This window comes from Heterodontus francisci, chromosome 14, assembly GCF_036365525.1.
Source record: "Heterodontus francisci isolate sHetFra1 chromosome 14, sHetFra1.hap1, whole genome shotgun sequence".
In the NCBI taxonomy this organism is placed as follows: domain Eukaryota; kingdom Metazoa; phylum Chordata; class Chondrichthyes; order Heterodontiformes; family Heterodontidae; genus Heterodontus; species Heterodontus francisci.
The window spans coordinates 100,332,240-100,355,108 of NC_090384.1; the positions used below are offsets into that span (position 1 = coordinate 100,332,240).

The following is a 22,869-nucleotide window of genomic DNA, read 5'->3' on the forward strand; positions in this document are numbered from 1 at the left end:
GAGTGTAGTCACTGTTGTAAAAGTAGGAAACGTGGCAGCCAATTTACACACAGCAAGCTCCCACAACCCACAATGTGACAATAACCAGACAATCTGTTTTAGTGATGTTGATTGAGGAATAAATATTGGCCAGGACGCTGGGGATAGCTCCCCTGCTTTTCTTTGAAATAGCAATCATAGGATATTTTATGTCCACCAGAGAGAACAGACAAGGCTTCAGTTTAACATTGCATCTAAGAGATATGCTCGCAGTACTCTACTGGAGCATTAGCCTTGATTTTTGTGGTCAATACCAGGAATGGGATTTGAATGCAGAACCTGCTATCTCAGCGACGTAAGTGCATCCAACTGAACCACAGCGTCACTTAGCACATGAGCTGCAAGCCTGTTCCACAGGTTCACTATTACCTGGGAAAATGAATCACCTCCTGATCTAACTTCGTGAGGAATTGCTTCCTGCATTTCCTTCACCCTGACACATACTTGTCAGAAATTGGTTGAAATGTTTTCAGTTATGTATTTGTACAAAAGAAATAGTGCATCAAGTGGGCACCAAATATCACACTTGGTTACAGTTGCAGAACCAATCTTTAAGAAAGATTCAGTAGTAATGTTCAAAATGGAATTGGATAAACACTAGATGGGGATAACATGAGCAGGGCTTGAGTGGTAAAGAGCAGCAGAGTGGGGCTAATTGCACAGCTCTTTCAGTGAGCCAGCACAGACATGATGGGCTGAATGACCTCCTTCTGCGCTTTGTCTTTCTATAATTCTATGAAAGAGATAAAGAAAGCGAGTAACTTAATGCTGGATGCCTCTGACTGGCAGCTTCAAACTTGCAAGGCTTTTCTCATCAGTATAATTCTCTGACAAACTTACAGATATATTGACATGAGCTTGTGTTTGCTTAACAATGCTTACACTGATTTGTTGCTTTAAAGGTACCATGGGAGGCCTTCTATCTTAAAATGTATGAATATTGGGACCAAGAATAAGATTTCATATTTTCCACTTTGCCATTTTCTGCAGTTCACTTTGTGGAGTCACTCTGCTGTATTTGTCTTAAAAGGAATTTGTTTTCACATGCAGCATGTGGTCATGTGACAGAAGCTGCGTCTATGTAAAACAAAAAACAAAGCTTCACCTTTTCTTCCTGCCACCTGATCTTCCGACATGCACGGCACATCTAGATCACAGTGGTAAAACGGGGCAGTGATGGGAGATGTGAAACCAGAGAGCAAGATTTGGAAGGGAACATCTACACTCACATGTAGCCCTTTATCATATCTCTGAATGGTATGTGAGAGCATTCCCCCATTCAGTGAAAGTAGTTTTAAGAGTGCAGTGATGGTTGCTACATAGGCAAACCCCATGGTCATCTTGTACCACCACCGTCCTGCAAATAGCACTGAACTGAATAAGCAGTTATTGCTTTTGTTAGTTAGAGAGAAGGATACTGGTCATAATATACCTCCTTACTTTTCTGTGATTCCAATATACCTTTAACACCCACCTAACATTGGAAATAAGAAAGAACTTGCATTTATATAGCACCAGTCACCAGCTTACAGTGTCCCTGAACGCTTTTAAACCAATGGAGTACTTTTGGAGTGTAGTCACTATTATACAATGGGAAACATGGCAGTCTGTGCACAGCAAGATCCCACAAGCAGTCATGAGAGAATGACCAGATGATCTGTTTTAGTGATATTGATTTGAGAGATAAATTTTGGAGAGCTCCCCTGCACTTCTTCAAAATAGTGCAGTGGGTTATTTCTGTGAACACCTGAGAGGGCAGATGGGGCCTCAGTTTAACAAAAGACAGCATCTCTGACAGTGTAGCACTCCCTCACTACTGTACTGGGCATATCAGCCTAGAGAAGGGCTGGAATCCACAACCTTCTGACTGACAGGTGTGAGTGCTCCTAACTGATTGCGGCTGAAACACGATTGAAAGATGAGTAAATCCCTTAGTAGGAGCTAGCAAAATCAAACTGGGGAGGAGAAGGGGAACAATGAGCAGGCACCATAGACCAGGAATTCTGACCCTGTCACACAAAGGAGTTGAATGTGAACTTTGTCCTCGATTTTGATCTGTTCACTTTGTAGTTGATTTAGCAGGATTGGATGGGAGGGTTTTGGAAATTCAGAGCACTTCTGTTTATCTGAATAGTTTTATTCCCCACTCCCCGTCCCTCCACCTCCCTTCCCCTTCCAATTTGGGACTGATCTGATTAGCATCCAGCTGCTTCCAGTTGCCAATGCCCCATTAAAGCCGAGTGGGAATCTGCGGGGCACTAATTGGAAGTATTTCCTTGATTGCAGACTTCCGATACACCTCGCCAGCTTGTTGTTGCTGCTGGTTGGCTCCTCTACACAGCAATGCATTGTGCTCCCATTAAGTGCATGTATTTGACAGGATATGGTTCTGCTCCATAACGATCATGTGATGTCTCTTTACACCCCCATGAAAAAAAACACCCCAGAGAATCCAAAATCAGTTTGCTCATTTCCCCTTTCTGCCCCGGTTATAAGAGAGATTCTCTGGAGTTCTGGTTGATGGCTGTGTAAAATCTAACGTTTTTTTGGAAGAGTGTAATGAATTAAGACTTGTTTCTCTGTCCTTGGAGAATTCAAGTTGGCTTCTTGTAAATGCACAACAGATTTCCCACAGTACTGCATTTAGTTGTTGAGGGCACACTCTTAAAGGGAAGCAGCTCCAAAAAACACATCTATTCGTTTTCAGCGATGCAATAATTATGGCCCTTTTATAAATAAACGCAGAGCCTGATATTTATGCCAGCTGTAGTGAAACAGTTATAAAAGCAAAATACTGCGGATGCTGGAAATCTGACATAAAAACAAGAAATGCTGGAATCACTCAACAGGTCTGGCAGCATCTGTGGAAAGAGAAGCAGAGTTAACGTTACGGGTCAGTGACCCTTCTTCGGAACTCAAACAGTTCGGTACTCTTCGGTACTGAAACAGTTGCTGCCTAATGATGTGCGAGAAATCTGTTTGGGATTTTTTTAAGATGTTCTCCTGATTAAATGATTAAATCATGAATTTAGTTTGGCACTTTTTTGAATGTTGTCCGATCTGCTACCTGGAATTGTTTGAGTCTGTTTGAGCTGGGAGGACCGTGTGAGACATCTTAAAATGCCCTGACCTGTAACTCTCTCTATATCCTGTGCATTTGTGTTTTTCATTAAAGCTTACAGCATGTGCACAGGCCATTCGACTCATTGTGCCTGTGCTGGCTTTTTAAAATGAGTCCCACTCCACAAATGTTTGTTCCTCATCTGCCATCTTGTTCTTTCACTAATTAAATCTGTGTCCTCTGGTTACCCACCCTTCTGCCAGTGGAAAATTTAACTTTCCTTATGATATTAAAACACTGTGTAATTTTGAACACCTCTATTAAATTGCCATTCAGCCTACTGTGCTCTGGGTTAAGGGGAGATTTAACAATGCTATTTTGCCAATTTACAAAGTTCTGAAAGCAAAGTAGACATTGCCCTAGATGTAAAAGTTCAGCATTCACAACCGATGCAGTATTTCCAGTCATTCCTTGCTCTTTTACTGACCTCTCAATTACACAGTGGCATTGCTGAGATAACAGCGAGAAGAGGCCAAGCAATGACCAATCCAGAGAAGCTTCCAGCAGTAATGGGAATTAACCTTTAATTGACCTCAGGACATATTTGCCAGTTATCCACCAGGGTGTATCTGAGAAAGTGAGCTTAAGTTCGAGAGATTAGAATTGAGACGGCTGATGGCTCCAGTAGGCCAATGCCCTGCACAAACCAAAGAACATAAGAAATAGGAGCTGGAGTAGGCCATTTGACCCTTCGAGCCTGGCAGTATCCCCATATCCCTTAATTCCCTTAGAACCCAAAAAATGTATCGACCTCATTGACTGAGGCAGAGAATTCCAAACCCTCTGAGTGAAGAAATTTCTCCTCATTCTGACCCCCTTATTCTGCGATTCTGACCCCATGTTCTAGATTTGCCAGCCAGGGGAAACATTTTCTCAGCATCTACCCTGCAAGCGCCTTAAGAATCTTATATGTTTCAATGAGATCACCTCTCATTCTTCTAAATTTAGGAGAATATAGGCCTAGTCTACTCAATCTCTCCTCATAGACGAATCCACTCATCCCAGGAAGCAGTCTAGTGAACCTTCATTGCACTCCCTTTAGGGCAAGAATGTCATTCCTTAGGTAAGGAAATCAAAACTGCACACAGCACTCCAATGTGGCTTTACCAATGCCCTGTATAATTGTAGTCATCCTTTTTTACTCTTATACCCCAGTAGTCTCCAAAGGTTCCATATTTGGTCACCAGCCTGTTCTGAAATAGTCAATCTTGTGTAAGAAGGTGATGAGGGTGCAATAAGTGATCTCAGCAGGCCGAGTTAAGAAGGTAGATCTTTTGCACGTGGATGCTGTCTAGGGACTCCTGCTGGAAATGTGCGCAAGTGCATGTTGGAGTGGACGAGGAATTGGAGGGTGGCCTGACAGCTTTGGGAATGAGCCACAGTGAGGAACCAGGGAAATGCTTCAGCAAAAAGAAAGCGTAGGTGATTTTCAAGAAAAATAATATTCCAAAAATGACAATGCTTGAGAAATGGAGAAGGTTATTTTGCCTAGGAGGCATGAATAAGAGTATATTTCCAACCTCAGTTGCCTATGCCTAGTTGCCCTGAGGAGGATATGGTGGGCTTTTTGTTGTTAGGCCACTTGAGAAAGCAGTTAAGAGTCAACCACGTTGGCATTGGATTGGAGTCACACGTAGGCTGAGACCAGGCAAGGACTGCAGGTTTACTTCTGTATAGATCAATGAACCAGTTGGATTTTTGCGACAATCCAATAGCTTTTATCATCACTGTCTTTATTTATTTATTTGAACTGCCACAGTGAGATTTGAGCTGTGGATTACTGTTCCTGTAATATAACCAATACACTACTCTACCCAACGTTTCTGTGGAGATTATGCTTCTCTGTTACGTCTTGTTAACTGTCTCCCTAGGCCATGTACCTTTTAGGGTCAAAAGAGGCAATGGTGATCACTCTCCTCCACTTATGCTGCTTTTTGAGACTATCGTTACAGTATAAGGGAACTCTGTGGTGCTGCTCCCTCTAAATCAGAGGTAAAGTGTTGGCTCAGCTCAGCATCTTGCCAGTGTGAATCACCTGAGATGAGAAACATGGCACAGTCATGTGATCCAAGGTGTCACCTTTCACCTTCTAACATGTCACATGATCTCCGTTGTTTCAACTACAGGCTCAACCCTGGAAATGGAAATTAATAACATGTGCACTTCAGTAACTTTCATTACATCGAATAATAGGTGAAGGATTTACTAGCATAATACCAGAACTGAGAAGTTAGAACTATCAGGAAAGACTGAACAGGCTGGGGCTCTTTTCTCTATAAAAGAGAAGGCTGAGGGATGACCTGATAGACATCTTTAAAATTATGAAGGGGCTTGATAGGGTAAACATAGAGAAGATGTCACCATTTGTCGGGCAATCCAAAACTAAGAATCATAAATATAAGGCAGTCACTTATAAATCCAATAGGGAATTCAGGAGAAACCTCTTTACCCAGAGAGTGGTGAGAATGTGGAATTCGCTACAAGGAATGGTTGAGGCAAATAATACGGATGCATTTAAGGGGAAACTAGATAAACACATGAGGGAGAAAGAAATAGAGGGATATGCTGATCAGATGAGATGAAGTAGGGTGGGAGGAGGCTCATGTGGCGCATAAACACCAGCATGGACCAGTTGGGCCGAATGGCCTGTCTCTGTACTGTAGACCCGATGTAAATTGCAGTGCAGTAGCTTCAACTGTAGCTATCTACTTTTATTCCTAGTTCCCTGCCTTTTCTTGGGTAATCTTTTATATTCTTGCTGTTCCAAGATTTACTATTTGAAATGATGATGTAAGGGTAAATTACCAATCCAATAGGGAGTTTTGCCTGCCAGCACTGCATTATGGAAATTCCTTTTATCCTTTCCTCCAAATAATGGAGGAAAATCTAGGCAGTGAAATCAGGAAGCACTGCTTCGCATAAAGGGCAGTGAAAATCAGCCACTTATGTCCCCAAAAGTCCGTGGATACCAGCGATCAATTGAAATTTTCAAGTCTGAGATCAGTAGATTTTTCTTGGAAATATAGGAACAGGAGGAGGCTATTCAGCCTCTCGGACCTGTTCTGCTGTTCAGTGAGATCGTGGTTGATTTGCATCTTAACTCCATGTACCTGTCTTGGTTTTGTAATCCTTAATACCCTTGCCTAACAAAATATCAATCTCAGTTTTGAAATTTTCATTTGGCCCCTGACCTCAACAGCTTTTTTGGGGGAGACAGTTCCAGATTTCCACTCCACTTTGTGTGAAGAAGGGCTTCCTGATATCACCCCTGAAAGGCCTGGCTCTAATTTTAAGGTTTTGCCCCCTTGATCAAGACTCCCCCTCACCTCCACAGTAGGAATTCTCTCTCTCGACCTTATGGATACTGTTATCAAGGGGTATGAAACAAACGAGGGGTAAATGGAGTCGAGAAGCAGTTCAGCGATGATTTAATTGGATGCTGGAACAAGCTCGAAGGGCTGAAGGGCCTATTCCTAGTCTGCTAATTTGTGTGACGTCCTCCTGCAAACTTTCATTAATTTGGAATCATCAGCCAGCGTTGATATTATTCTTATCTTTTCCTCCTTAGTTGCTGATTCAATTTTAAACTGGTAAGAGTGAAATCCCAGGGCTGCCAACCTACAGGTTGCCTTTGATCATTTTATTGCCAGAATCTTGGGGGAAAAAAATCCATTTGAATGCACAAAAGAAGCAATGGCATGTCAGGCAAACCGCCCCCCCCCTCCCCCCCCACCTGTCAAGACTGAGGCACACATGATTTCGCCACCTAAACATTAAAGCTTAAAATTGCAAGCCCCTGGCTGGAAGGACATTTGCATAGGACCAGACAGTATTGAAACGAAGGAGCCAGTCCCCGCCCCAATACACAGAAGAGACCTAGTCAAACCAGTCGGTCACATGACCACCTGCTGGCCAACTAGGAGAGTTTTAAACTGGAAAAACACAATCTGAACTCAGAACGCCATGTGCTCCTACAACTGAAGCTAGAATTACCTCCTCTCCTCTCTGCCCTCATCTCACTCTCACCAGTTTCAGAAACCATTGAAGACATGTAAACTCAAAGAGAGAAAAGTTTCCTATGTGAACAAGGTTTAAGCAGAATACTGGGCCCCAATGAAACGCAAGACCATATCTTCAATCAAGGATTACAGCGAGCTCAAAGCACAGTAACAAGATATTGCCTCAAACTGTTCCACTTTATCTTTTCTTCTCTTTTCTGTCCCTATCTGCATGTGTATATCGCATGCGCATGGTAGCGTGGGTGCATCGTATATCCGTAGCTTTGAACCGTATTAGAGTTTAAGTTTAATAAATTTCACTTTTCTTCTTTAAACCAAAGAAAGCCTGTTTGCTCATTTTTTTGCCTTGTAATTGGAAAGCTGTGAACAAGGATTCACAAAGGGGGAGCTCAAACCACAGTGCGTTTAAAATTAAACTCTGTTACATAAGATTAGGTGAAGATAGTAACAGACCCCTAGACTGGTCGTAACAGGCGACATGAGGAAAAGCTTCTTCACACAGCGAGTGGTTAGGATCTGGAAGGCACTGCCTGAGAGTGTGGTGGAGGCAGGTTCAATCGAGGCATTCAAGAGGGAATTGGATTGTTATCTGAAAAGGAAGAATGTGTAGGGCTACAGGGAGAAGGTGGTGGAGTGGCACTAGGTGAATTCCTCCTTCGGAGAGCCAGCACAGATACGACGGGCCGACTGTCCTCCTGTGTTGTAACCATTCTGTAATTTTATGGGCTGAATTTTATGTTTGGAATGTTGGTTCCGGCGTCGGGCGCAAGGCATGTTGAGGGATGGAGCGTGATTCAGTGGGGGCCGGCCAGTTAACATTAATAAGCCGTGAACCCCAACCATTTTTTTAAAGGGCTGCCAGCTCTGCATTGGGATGGCCTGGAAGAGGAGGAGGTGACATTGGATGATTAGAGATGGCCGATAGGAGACCCCCTGTGCAGCCCACACTTTGCTGATGCCTCCCTCCAGGTGCTACTACAGGCTGTCAGGAAGAGGAGGGATATCTTATTCCTGAGCGACAGGAGGGGGAGACTGGCGAGCCAAACCAAGTAGGCCTGGCTGCAGATCGCTGAGGATGTCTGCAGCCGCGGCGTTACCCTGCGTACATTGATACAGTGACGCAAGCGGCTCAACTACCTCATCCAGGCTGCGAAAGTGAGTTTCATTTCATCCCTTCGTCCTCTTGGGCCTTGCATCTGTCGAAGTAGGACTTTGTGTTGGGGACGAGAGGGATCTACCTCGCCCCCCCCCCCCCCCCCCCCCCAGACGCGGGCAAAGGGACAGCGGCCTGTCACGGCAGCCCTGGAATCAGGTCCCCTGTGAGATCCCTGGGAATGGAACGCATGCAGGAGGCAGCTGTGTGCCCCCAACAGTGGCAACTGCACTGCCAGCAGCCTGTGTGTGGGGATTGATGTCCAACATCTCCCTTCCATCTGTCTGCAGGAGAAGGTAGCGCATAATCATAGAGAGTGGGCCAAGACAGGAGGTGGGCCACCCTTGCTGCATGTCCTTATATCAGTGGAGGAGGAGGCCATGGAGCTTGCTGGACCACAGGATGGGAGGAGCGTTGAAGACAGAGAGACAGGGGAACCCTCCCAAGATAGTACGTAGGCTCTACAAGGGGCACAACACTGCATGTGCAACAATGGAGCCATGCTGCTCATCAGGCATCCTGTGCACACAGGGGCTGCATTGCAGGGGTGTCTGCAATGGAGGGAGAGCAGACCCTTGACCCTTACAATTGGTAAAGGTACCAGAGAAGCCCAGCCCTCCTGGAACCAGAAAGAAGTGATTGCTTTCAGGAGAGAGAAATTGGCAAGGACAAAAAGCATTGTCAGAATTAGCTATATCTGCATAGTTAAGGGCTACATTATCAATGCTCATTTAATCAGAAAAATAGGAAATTGCCAGCTGAAAGAGGGTGGTACTGCTTCTGTGCAGGAGACCCAGAGTGTGCCGGAGCTCTCCAGGCCCAAGGCATCCCGAGGATGGCCGCCAAGGTCATCTGTAGCCACGGGGCACCAAGGTCAGCAGACAGCCTCCTACTCTGCCGACAGCACCGGGGCAGCATTGCATAGGAGTTCACGTAAGCGAATTAAGCAGTGCACTGAGAATCACTGGGTTTTTAAGGGTGAGTGTTCGTCTATCATTACATTGTCCGCCTCAACTATGACTGTAAATAAATCTTCACTGCTCGGCGTGGACTCTCTCCCTTTTTCCTTCATCAAGGGCTTGACCCTTCACTGCATCCCAGCCTCTAGGAAGAAGCTGGAGGCAATCACTGATGCTGCAAGTGCTCAACTCTAGAAACTCGCCCGATCAGCTTTGCACGACTGTTCAATAAGACAATGCATGGTTAAGGAAGGAATGGTGAAAGATGGCTGCCTAAAGGAAGGTCCTTATTGGATAAGGTACGAACCATAAAGGGTCAAATGAAACGTGAGTGTATAAGGACATCGCAGGCTTCCCTTGCACGTCTCTCATGTCCAATGTCATGTTGCCACAGGGGTTTTTCACCTGGCCTAACTTGCCCATCTTCCCGCTCCACATCCTCACCGTCCGCTCCTCACTTTCCTCATTACTCATTGGCTCCTCCCACTGCGGGGCAAGGCTGTGCAGTGCACAGCAAACCATGAATACACGGGAGACCCTCACTGGGTCAAACTGAAGGACTCCCCCAGACCGATCTAGGCACCTGAATCTCATATTCAGCTGACCAAAGGCCTGGTCAGTGGCTGCTCGCGTTGTCCCATGGCAGGCATTATATCTCTCCGCTGCATCCGTGTGTGGGTTCCTCACAGGCATCAGCAGCCATGTTCTCAGTGGGTAACCCTCATCTCCAAGGATCCTTCCCTGAAGGCTGGAGGGATGATGGAAACGTTCAGGAACCTGGGACTGCCTCAAAACATAGGCATCGTGGCAACTTCCTGGGAAGCATGTGCAGACCTGCTGGATCTGTTTTCAGTGGTCTCAGACCAGTTGTATGTTGAGGGAGCGGAAGCCCTTCCTATTGATGAAGGCCACTGGCTGGTGTTCCAGAGCTTTGATAGCCACATGCGTGAGGTTGATGACCCCCTGCAGCTGGCGAAATCCAGTGATGGCCCTGAAACCAATGACCCTGTTAGCTTGTGAGCTGGGATCTGTGCGGAAGCACACCTAATCTCCGGCCCTCCTGAACAGGGCATTGGTGACCCCCTTGATGCGCCGGTGTGCTGCGGACTGCCACAAATGCCCCTTGTGGATCGCTGGAAGATCTGGTGGCACAGAAGTTCAGCGCCACGGTGATTTTCAGGGCCACTGGCATTGGATTGCCACCCAGTCCCCTCGGGCACAGCTTATTATGCATCAATGCACACGGGTCAACGACGACCTGTCTGAGGCGTCGTAGTCTTTGTTCGCACTGCCTCTCGGACATCTGCATGTAGTTGACCCTCGACTTGTACACTCTTTCTGGAGGGTACCTCCATCTGCACCTCCCTCGCTCTCTCCTCTTCACCCTTCTGCCGCATCTGGAGGCCGCTAAGTGGCCTCCTGTGGGCTCATAGCCTGTTACGGTGCCGCTGAAAGTGCCCGGCCCTCTCTCCTGCTCAGGTGCATTTCGTCTTCAGGGTCCCCGAAGCCTGTGTGAATGAGGCCCGTGATAAGCAGCCTCTCCCTTAAAGGCAGCTTTCCCTTTCCATTGTCCCCTCTTAATGCCCTCATTTGCGACCCGTGCTCAGGTGTCACAGCCCCTACCCACAGTGAAGCCAACCTTCCTCTCACTCCTGACACACTAAACACAGCCCTCCCAGGGCCTTGATGTTTGCCCTTCCGATAGCCTCCCCTTCCAAGGAGGTGAAACTCTGAAGTCCCTACGATACCCGTACGTTGTTTATAAAATTGCATCCGACGCATAAAATCGCTTTCAGTTGGCCGTTTAACTAGCTTAATTACCTGCCCGCCATGTCGCCATCCATCTTTGCTGCCATGGACAAAATTGTGATGGGGCGTCATGACCTCTCTGACACGCTCCGTCCCGATTTTCTGTCCCCCTGCACCTCCATACCCATCCACGTCGTTCCCTTAAAATTCAACCCTATGATTCTATGTGCTTAAGAATGTTCTTGGGGATTTCATTGAGTACCAGGACCAATGAGCTTGAGTGCCATTGAAGACTAGGTGTTACGTACAAAGCTCTAGGTTGGCGGTTCCAAGTGCTCTGTCTCTAGGGTCTCTGATAACTGTATTGTTTTTGGCTTTTAGAGTGCAGGGGCCTGAACACAAGCCAGCAGATATGGGGTGAACAGAGGGTTAGTAGTTCAGATATTGGGCCAAGAACTGGCTTAGGCCAGATCACCTTGTCCACCAACACCTCCATTTCAAAATTCTCATCCTTGTTTTTAAATCCTTGCCTGACCCTAACTCTGTAGTCTGAGCCCTGCAATCCTCTAGGAACACACATTGCTCCAATTCTAGCCTGGTGTGTGTCCCCAACTCCCTTCATCCCATCATTGGCAGCAGTACCTTCAGCCGTCTAGGCCCTATGCTCGGCAATTCCCTCCATAAACCTCTCTGCCTCTCCTCCTTTAAGACGTTCCGGAAAACAAATCTCTTTAAAAAGCTTTAGTTCACCTGTCCTGATATGTCCGACATCCAGTACTGGATGAGCAGAAATTTTCTCCAATTAAATACTGGGAAGACTGAAGCTATTGTTTTCAGTTGCCACTCCAAACTCCGTTCCCTAGCTACCAACTCCATCCCTCTCCCTGGCAACTCTCTGAAACTGAATCAGTCTGTTCACAACCTCAGTGTCATATTTGACCCCGAGATCAGCTTCCGACCTCATATCCACGCCATCCCTGATTGGTAAGACCACCTAATTCCACCTCCATAAGATCGCCACACTCCGCCCTTGTCTCAGCTCATCAGCTGCTGAAACCCTCATCCATGCATTTGTTACCTCTATACTTGACTATTCCAACACACTCCTGGTCGGCCTCCCACATTCCACCCTCCGTAAGCTTAAGGTCATCCAAAACTCTGCATCCATGTCCTCACTAGCACCAAGTCCTGTTCACACATCACCCCTGTGCTCACTGACCTACACTAGCTCCAAGTTAAGCAACACTTAGATTTTAAACTTCTTATCCCTGTATTCAAGTCCTTCCATGGCCTCGCCTCTCCCTAGCTCTGTAATCTCCTCCAGTCCCACAAGCCTCTGAGATCTCTACTCTCCTCCAATTCTGGCCTTTTGAGCATCCCTGATTTTAATTGTTCCACCATTGGTGGCCGTGCCTTCAGTTACCTGGGCCCGAAGCTCTGGAATTCCCTCCCTAAACCTCTCTCCCTCTCCACCTCGCTTTCGTCCTTTGAGACACTCCTTAAAACCTACCTCTTTGGCAAACCTTTTGATCATCTGCCCTAATCTCTCCATATGTGGCTCACTGTCAAATTTTGTTTGATGACACTCCTGTGAAATGACTTGGGATGTTTTACTACACTACAGGTGCTACATCAATGCAGGTTGTTGATGTCTGTGCCCCATTGCAGTTGGATTTTCTTGCGTTGTTGCATACATTCTTGCAGCCAGTGATAGATAATGGAGGCGGGACTGGGATATCCGCCAGAATTCCCACTTCTGATGCCCTCAGTATGCTGTATAATTGCAAGCTCACGCTGCTATTTCCAGGCAGACCTGCCGGCCTCACACACAGGCAGCTAGTTTGAGCAGCGAAAGTGGTCTTTCAGATGAGACGTTAAGCTGAGGCCCAGTCTGCCTCTCAGGCAGATGTAAAAGATCCCAGGGCCACGATTTCGAAGAAGAGTGGGGGAGCTCTCCCCAGTGTCCTGGCTAATATTAGATTTTGTTTGCTGCACGCTCTTTGCTGGAAGTCCTGCCCGGCTCCACTCATTGGCTGACACCACGGTGCCAGTAGACACTCTGAATATTTATCCCTCAACAAAGCAAATTATCTGGTTATTATTACATTGTTGGAGCTTGCTCTACACAATTTGGCCGCCACATTTCCCAGCAGTGACCATACTTCAAAAGATACTTAATTGGCTGTGACGTGCTTTTGGGATGGCCTGAGTTTGTGAGAGGTGCTATATAAATGCAGCTCTTTCATTGTTGCTGGGTCAAAACTTTGGAACTTCTTCCCTGAGAACACTGTGGGAGCACTTTCACCACACATGACTGCAACAGCTCTAGACGATGACCCATCACCACTTTCTCAAGGGGCAGCTAGAGGATGGGCAATAAATGCCAGGATGTCCAGCAATGCAAACACATATCAAGAGCGAATTTAATAAAAACCATCAAACTGTGTGTCTCTACTCCTCACGTTGTACAGTAGAACTTGACCTAGTCTACTGGAAAAAGACCGAAGGAGGTGGGAAACTCAGTCAAATTTTTTTGTGCTCCATTTGTTTTGGGCACTGAACAGCACCTTCAACATCTAAACAAATTTGCTCTTGGACTGTATGTTGGCTCTGAATAAGGCCAATAATGCTGCAGAGAAATTCACCGCAAGGAGGCTTTAGCCTCAATTTCATCTTAAATTTATAAAAACTGTGAATGGAATTCCCAGGGGCGGCTGACCTATACTATCATCCTGCTTTTGATCATTTTGTAAAATTTCAAGCCATGTTGCATAACTTTTTTTTGTGAAAAATTCCATCTTGAATTTCAATCTCAACTCGAGCAAGTTTTTTTTTTATGTTGACTCAGTAAAACTTTTCTGTGAAGTGATGGATGAACATGAGGGAAGTGCACAGTTAATGCAAACTTCCACAATCCCAGTAGGTTTTTGAACTGTGTATAACTAGTTCAGCTAGGAGTCTCAGCTCAATGGGCAGCACTCTTAGCTCTTGAGTCAGAAGGTTGTGGACCAGTAGTCCCATTCTAAAGACTTGGCGATAATTGCCAGATCATCAGTTTTAGCGATGTTGGTTGAGGGATAGATAAAAGTCAGGACTCTGGGGAAAACTCTTCTTTGAAAAAATACTGTGGGATCTTTTACATCCACCTGAGAGGGCAGATGCAACAGTCATCTGAGAAACAGCACCCTCAACACTGCATTGGAGTGTCAGCCTAGATCATGTGCTCAAGTCTCTGGAAATTGGTACTTGAACTCACAACTTAACCTCAGGGTGAGGGCAGGGGGGCAGTGCTTCAAATTGAGCCATAGTTGACTGCTTTCACTGATGCTACTTTGTTTTGCCATATTATACTTTAATTGGCACAAAGGTTCGATCTGTATTTAGACCAGTTAATGACATAGGGTCAGTTATGGCATAGAAGGAAGCCATTCGACCCACTGAGTCCATGCAGGCTCCCCCTGGAGCAATCCTCTCAGTCCCACTCCCCTAATTGATCCCCATAGCCCTGCAAGTTTATTTCCTTCAAGTGCCCATCCAATTTCCTTTAGAAATCTTTGCTTGTCTCCGCTTCCAACACCCTCGTGGGCAGTGAGTTTCAGGTCATTACCACTCACTGCTAAAAAAATTCTTCTCATATCCCCTCAGTATCTCTCGCCCAAAACCTTAAATCAGTGTCCCCTAGAACTTATATCATCAGTTAATGGGAACAGCTTTTCTTTGTCTACCTTATCTAAACCTGTCAGAATCTTGTACACCTCTATCAAATCTCCCCTCAATCTCCTTTGCTCCAAGGAGAACAACCCCAGCTTCTCCAACCTAACCTTGTATCTAAATTTGCCCATCTCGGGAACCATTCTGGTAAATCTCCTCTGCACCCTCTCAAGGACTCTAACATCATTTCAAAAGTCTGGTGACCAGAACTGGATGCAATACTCTAGTTGTGGCCTAACCAGGGCTTTATAAATGTGTGCAACTGCCATATGCATCGGTAATCTAGTTAACTGCACTCATTTACTATCGTGGAATTGTGGTAACTAGGTTGTCGAAGCTTCATTCTTGTTGCTGCAGATTGATAACTGACAGAACATGAGTACACAGTTAGATATTTGACCGGAAGCATGAGAGGTAGTAATTCCAGGGGAATCTATTGATTTTGCACCAATCAACGTGAGTACCAATTTACATCGATACTGTCGGTGTAAATCAGGTGTAATTCAGCTGGTATAATGACAGGAAAATGGATCGATCTGCCACAACTACATCTCCCATCAAATTCTATCAGGATGGGAGCCGCGCTGGTGGGCGTTAATCAGGAATTCTAATGGTAGAACCCATTTGATACCTGAAACTTTAGATACTAGCTAAGTAATTCCATTGTTCAAACAGAGCCCCACAGAGGAGATGGCCTATCAGTGGCATAACCCAGAGCATTTTCTGTAGAGAATTCTTATCCGTTTCACAAATGTTGGTGATATAAGTGGGAAATTGCTTGCCACTTGTACTGCACTCCTTGGTCTGCTAGGTTAACATCTCAACTAAAGTAGCAGATGGGGGAATGGCATGAGCGAGTGTTAAATATTTGTTGACAGTGAGCAGAGTAATCATACAGATAAAATCTTATGGCACAAAGGAGGCCATTCGGCCCATCGTGCCTGTGTCGGCTCTTTCACAGAGCTATCCAATTAGTCCTACCCTTTCCCTTCTGTTCCCCCATAGCCCTGCAAACCTTTTTCCTTTTCAAGTGTTCATCAAATTCTCTTTTGAAAGTTACTATTGAATCTGCTTCCACCGCCTTTTCAGGCAGTGAATTCCAGATTGTAGGTATAGTCCATTCCCTCTGCTGTCAGCCTTGTCTCAGTGGCTGCATTCCTGCCTCTGTATCAGAAGTTGAGTAAATGTAGAGCGCAAATTTCTCCTTTTCAACTAATGAGGCAATTCCCTTGTAAAAGTTACCTTCGAACCTGCTTTCACCATCCTTTCAGCCAGTACATTCCAGATCACAGCTTGCTGAATAAATTAACTTCTCCGCATCTCGCTGCCTGGCTTTTTTACCTCAAATCTGCGTACTTTGGTTGTCAACCCAATTACCACTGGAAGCTATTTCTCCCAATCTACCCTATTTCAACAGCTCTTACATCTCCCCTTAACCATCTCCGTTCTCAGCAGAACACTACCTAGACTCAAAAGCCCAAATCCTCAAAAGAGGAAGGTGCCTTCTTCCATGGAACTGACTAAAGAACTAATCTTGCCAGCTCATGTATCAATAGTTTTTTTCAAATTGGAAGTCATTTTGCATTGTGGCAGGATAAATAATTTACAAAGACACATCATTGTGTACCTGCAAACATTGACGGTAATGAAAAGCCTAGTTGGCAGTGATGACAGGAGCGTCATGACCAGATACCTCCCCACCCACTACCAGTGCAGGCCACCCACCACTCCACCACCCCCCCCCCCCCCCCCCCACCCCCTGCACCCCTGGCTCCGCCACCTAACTCAGCCCGCAGAGCCGTGCAATCTATCGGGAGAGGCAAAGAGATTCCTAGAGCCAATAAGGAAAATAAATACTCTGTGAAATCCCTCTCCGACCCCCACAGGCGATCAAAACCAGCCCATGAGATCACACAGACCAAGTGCCACCTGTAAAGACACTTATCTTCTATATGGTGTGATCTCTGCCTCAGCCAGGAACCGATCCAGCTCCCTCTTGAAGGGTGAGGGTCAGCACCCATCACATTGGCTGGCAACACGTTACAGAGGCTCACTGCTCTAAAGACTGTAGCCTAACACAGCTCCCTTACTGAGTGTGTGGGGGTCAGTGACTCACAGGCTAGCCTCACTAATCATATCTTTTTCCATCCAACCAGTGTGAGTTTAGTTAGCGACAATGAGCACCAACATAACTGGCAAACTGGTGGAGTGGGTTCAGCCAGAGCCACACTCAGTCCTGACCTCATTACTGCCTTTGTTCAAACATGGACAAAAGAGTTGAACTCAAGAGGTGAGGTGAGAGTGACTGCCCTTGACATCAGGGCAGCATTTGACTGAGTATGGCATCAAGGAGCCCTAGCAGAACTGGAGTCAATGGGAATCAGGGGGAAAACTCTCCGCTGGTTGGAGTCATACCAAGAGCAAAGGAAGATGGTTGTGGTTGTTGCAGACCAATCATCTCAGTGCTAGGACTTTGCTATAGGAGTTCCTCAGGGAGTATCCTAGGCCCAACCATATTCAGCTGTTTCATCAATGATCCATTACAAGGTCAGAAGTGGGGATGTTCCCTGATGATTGCACAATGTTCAGCACCATTTGCGACTCCCCAGATACTGAAGCAGCCCATGTCCATATGCAGCAAGATCTGGACAACAATCAGGCTTGTGCTGATAAGTGGCAAGTAACATTCATGCCACAAAAGTGCCAGGCAATGACCATCTCAAAAAGAGAGAATCTAACCATCTCCCTTTGACATTCAATGGCATTACCATCACTCAATCCCCTACTATCAACATCCTGGGGCTCACCATTGACCAGAAGCTGAACTGGACCAGCCACATGAATACTGTGGCTACAAGAGCAGGTCAGAGGCTGGGAATTCTGCAGCGAGTAACTCACCTCCTGTCTTCCCCAGTGCCTGTCCACCATCTACAAGGCACAAGTCAGTAGTGTTGTGGAATACTCTCCACTTACCTGCTTGAGTGCGGCTCCAACAATACTGAAGAAGTCCAACACTATCTGGGACAAAACAGCCGCTTGATCAGCACCCCATCCACTACCTTAAACATTCACTCCCTCCACCACCCACGTACAGTGGCAGCAGTGTGTACCATCTACAGATGCACTGCAGCAACTCACAAAGGCTCCTTCGACAGCATCTTCCAAACCCTCGACCTCTACCACCTAGAAGGACAAGGGCAGCAGATGCATGGGAACACTACCACCTACAAGTTCCCCTTCAAGCCACACACCATCCTGACTTGGAACTGTATCGCCGTTCCTACACTGTTGCTGGGTCAAAATCCTGGAACTCCCTTCCAAACAGCATTGTTGGTGTACTTACACCGCAAGAGCTGCAGTGGTTCAAGAAGGCAGCTCACCACCACCTTCTCAAGGGCAATTAGGGATGGGCAATAAATGTTGGCCTTGCTAGCGACATCCCATGATTGAATAAAAAATAGATCCAATTGCACTCTTACCGTGCCAATTTTCTCCCCTCCCCCACCCGCTTGACAGAACACAGACTTGGTGTTAGGATACATTGCTATGGGTATTGGTCACCCTTTAAAACCTTGCCCTAGTGCCAATTATTGAAATGTAAGCCCACGTAGTGAATGCAGCTGGGCTATTTAACCATAGTGTGCATCACAGCCAGGTTTGTTGCTGTCCTTATTCCAGTATCCACCACGTGTGTCCCCGCACCAGTAATTGCTGGATAGTTCTCAGGAGTGGGCAACTTCCTGCCTCACCCCCACCTCTCTAACTAGGGCAATGATGGAGCTGAACGGCGGGGGAGGGGGGAGCCGAAAATACCAATTCCATTCGGCATGTTAGTTTCGAGATGCTGTTCCTGTGGTCAGTATTAATCACCAGGGTGGGGGGAGGGCGGGACAGGAATCCCACTCTCCTCCCAATTGGGGCCAATTAAAGCCATTTAAAAGCTTGTGAAAAGCTTATCAGGGGTTGAAGTTTAAATTTTTAAAGGGGTGCACGGGTTACCCGCGCCTTCAGAAACAGAGTAGCCAAAGGGAGGCGGTAAAGAGTGGGGAGCCAGTCATGGCTGCCCCAGGGCACCACCCCAGCCCCATAAGAGGGTCAGCAGGGCAAAGAAATACTTGGCACTCAGTAAGAGGGTACTCTTGGTGTTGCGTAGGTGACAGGGAGAGTGGGCACTCAGCGCCCAGGTTTTGAATGGGGTTGGCACTCCCTTGTCATCATGGGGGCAGAAGAGCAGGGGGCAAGGCTGTCAAGGACAATTGGGGGACCACCTGCCCAGAAGGAAGGTTCCAGCTGGCAATGGGGGCACGACTGTCAGATTCTGGGGTCAGTGGCAATGAGGGGCCCCACACTTCACAGGCAGGGCAGAACCCCAGGCATCAGGAGGGCATGTGAGAGGAAAGAGAGGCAATGGATGCCAAACCCTCAACACAAGATCTACCGCAAAGGCGGAGCTACCTGGAGATGACTCAGAACTAGTGCCACAGGGGACTGCGAACCTCGAGGCAGATGGTCACAGGCATCTGTGCCCACGTCACTGAAGACCTTGCACCTCACAGCACTGGTCACTATGCCCTGCCACTGGCCGTCAAAGTCACTGTGACTTTGAACCTCTTTGCTTCTGGCTCTTTCCAAGGATCAGCTGCAGACTTCGTGGCATCTCAAAAATGACTGCACAACGCTGCATCTCACTGGTCACTGATGCTCTTTGCCAGAACTGGACAGTACATTCATTTAACAACAGACACAGCCTCGCAGGGGCAAAGGGCATTGGGTTTCGTGTCCATCAGTGGATTCCCCCAGGTGCACTGTATCATCGATTGTACCCATGTGACACTCTAGGCAGCCAGCGACCGCTCACTCAGATTTATCAACAGAAAGGTCTTCCACTCCCTCAATGTTCAATTGGTTTGTGACCACAACAAGAGCTTCCTCTGTGTATCCGCTTGCTTTCCTGGCAGCTGCCATGAATCCTTCACCCTCTGGCAATCTAGGATGCCTCAGATCTTCACTCCAACCTCCAAAGTGTGTGGACAGATCCTAGGGAACAGGAACATCCCTTGAAGAGATGGCTACTGATCCCTGCATGGTAGTCCCAGACAAAGACACAGAGATGTTGCAACCAATGCCACTGCTCATCTGGACAACCACTATCGGGGCTTCTGAAGATGTGTTTCCGGTGCCTGGACTCATCGGGTGGTGTCCTCCAATGTCCTTCTGCAGGGGTCTCGGACATTGTGGTGGTCTGCTGCGCTCTCCATAACATGGCCCTCCAGAGAGGTGTGGACCTTGAAGAGGGTGAGGCGTTGGATGAAGACAGCTCATCAGGGAGAGGAGAAGGAGCAGGAGGTAAGATAGGAGGAGGAAGAGGAGGCAGAGGGAGATGCCACTGAACCGAGAGGTGCCCCTCCTGCAGGATGAGGTGGCCTCCTCCTGCCACCCTCTGGAAGGAGCATCTCCCCCCTCTCCCTCACAGCCTCCAGCATTAGATCCAGGTCGACATCGATGAAGCGAAGGGGAGCACTGCCCTGGTGCCAGGCCTCAGCTCCCCTGTGACATCTCGTTTCCCTCTGGTGCAGTGGAAGGTTTTTGCACAATCAATAGATCTCTTCCTCAGGACAACCAGCAGCCTCAGTGACGGTTGCCATGGGGAGTCCAAATGAATGCCACACTTCATCTGACCCAGCTCCATTTCCACCCCCACTGACTCTAATTGAACAGGAAACCAGTCTCCCGATCAGTCAAGGACTCAAGACAGTGAAAATTTTAATTTTAATCAGTTTCCCACCGGAAGTAGGTTTCTGACCCATAAACTAACCCAACTCTGTGGTGAAAATTCAGCCCATGTTCTCTACCACTAACTCAGCAGGAATTGGAGAACAAATACGAGGCCTTCCTGACTGAATTACACAAGAGAAACTCATTGGGCCAGCAAGTGAACCTTCAGGAGAGGCATTAGGGTTCAATTGGTATTGAGTATGGTACCAGTTACCATCTCCCACCTACTGTCCCCACTGGAACTGTGTTCCTCGTCAGATAGCGATTCATAGCCTGTCAAGGCATTGTCCGACCCTCTGTACTGAACTGTGTAATGCTCTCCATATCTGTACCTGCCCGTGTCACATGCATGAGCTGAGGAAAGGTCCATGCAAATTCTCAAGAAGGCAAAAATGAAGTGCCTTCTGGAGGAATAAAACAGAATAGTGCATGTGGGAGGGAGTCTTGCTCAAACTTGCTCAAAAATCATGGTCTGACCAGAGGTCACTTCAACTACCGTGACCAGTGCTGGTTTACCAAATCATGGGGAGACATTCTGGCCTTTGGGCAGTGGTGAATTAGCAAGAAAAACCTTGACAGTGATCCCTACGTTCAGAGTTCCCAGCCATGAGGAAAAGCTGATCCCTGTGTAGCATTTTTCATAGCCTTAGGACATCCCAAAGCTTCACAGCCAATTATGAAGTGTAGTTACTTTTGTAATGTAGGAATTGCAGCAGCCAATTTATAAACAGCAATGTGATAATGACCAGATAATCTGTTTTAGTGATGTTGATTGAGGGATAAATATTGGTCCAGGACACCAGGGAGAACTCCCCTACTCTTTTATGAAATAGTGCGATGGCAGATAGCATCTTGGTTTAACAACTCTTCCAAAAGATGGCGCCTCCGACAGTGTAGTACTCCCTCACTATTGTACCGGAGGGTTAGCCTGGATTTGGAGCTCAAGTCTGTAGAATGGAGACTCAAACCTACAACCTTCTGAGTCAGAGGTAAGAGTGCTACCCTCTGAGCCTCAACTGACAGAAGGCAGGCTCCAATTTCACAGCCTTGTAGGAAGATGGCCTAGAGGTGATCCTGTCGAGTTATGGAAGATTGTCAAGTGTAGAGAATTGGTAGATCTGAAACAGTACTTTAAACTAAACCACAGCAATGCAACAGAAGGATGAAGGTTCACACTAGGGAAAAGCAAAATTAGGACAGATGCTGACAAGTTATTCTTCACACAATGAGTGACCAACACATGGCATGGACTTCCAGGTAAGGTAGAGCCAAAAACCCTCGAGGCATTGAAGAAATAATTGGGTGTCATAACAGGGAAGTATAGGATGAATTAAGATGGGCCAAATGGCCTTGCTCGTCCAGATCTATGTCGTGATGTGTTCTTGTTTATTATATTGTAAAAGGAAATGCTACATTACTTCATAGCATTCTCTGAATAAATTTGAGTTATAACCTCATTTTCTATACTTATTATACTCCTGTGGTGTTTAATGAGTTAATAAGTCATAGGTTCTTTTTAAAAACAGACGCACAAATGCTGCCTTCCGTTGAGAAACCTTTTCCTGGTATATAAAAAAAATGGAATTGATTTCTCCTTGTCTGAAAAATGTTAAATTAATTGTAGAACAGCATTGGGTACAGTTTCTGAAGTGACTTTAATTAGAGCGTAATTTTTAATGAGGTATTGTAAATCATTTGTAATTGCATTTTAATTTATTAAAAAAAGGACATGGTTTCTAACACTATCCATGTTTTAATTCTCCACTCCCTGAGTGACCTGTGTGTGTGTGTGTGTGCGCAAGTTATCAGTGGAACACTTTTGCAATTTAAAGGTTAATTAATGCTAACTGGTCTGCATTTCTGTCTGGACTGGTCACTAATGAGGAAGCAGCAGATATATTAATGTCTTGTTAATGCCATGATTTTGTCTCTTTATCTTATTGTGCATGCACTCAGGGTTGACCCTGTCCCATATGACACTCCGAAACCAGCAGGCCACACACGATTTGTCTGCGTCTCAGACACACACTCCCGAACAGATGGCATTCAGATGCCGTATGGGGACATACTGCTTCACACGGGCGATTTTACAGAGCTGGGACTCCCCACGGAGGTTAAGAAGTTCAACGATTGGTTAGGTAAGAGTCCATTTTTTTTGATCACTCTTTGTGACCCTAATTAACCTCTGTTGAATGAATGCCATTCACAATTTTCATAATTAAATCAAAGTATCTGGTAACTGCAAGTTGCTCGAATGGGAACATGGGATTCTAATTAACAATATTTTTTTTTATCTTTTCTTATCCTCCACCCTATCCTCATCAATGTATCCTTCATTAAAAT

The 22,869-nt window shown here is 46.3% G+C and overlaps 1 protein-coding gene across 10 annotated transcripts in view; it reads left to right on the top strand.

Annotated features, from left to right (window-relative positions):
- The window catches only part of mpped2a (metallophosphoesterase domain containing 2a), a 200,359-nt gene that overhangs the window by 22,777 nt on the left and 154,713 nt on the right, over positions 1-22,869 (top strand). For all 10 annotated transcript variants that reach the window (XR_010976372.1, XR_010976371.1, XM_068046621.1 and 7 more), the window contains exon 3: positions 22,483-22,664. Coding sequence is in view for 8 of the 10 variants with exons in the window: in XM_068046621.1 (XP_067902722.1) it covers positions 22,483-22,664 (182 nt within the window). In the remaining 2 variants the exon portion in view is untranslated. The remainder of the gene's footprint in view (positions 1-22,482; positions 22,665-22,869) is intronic.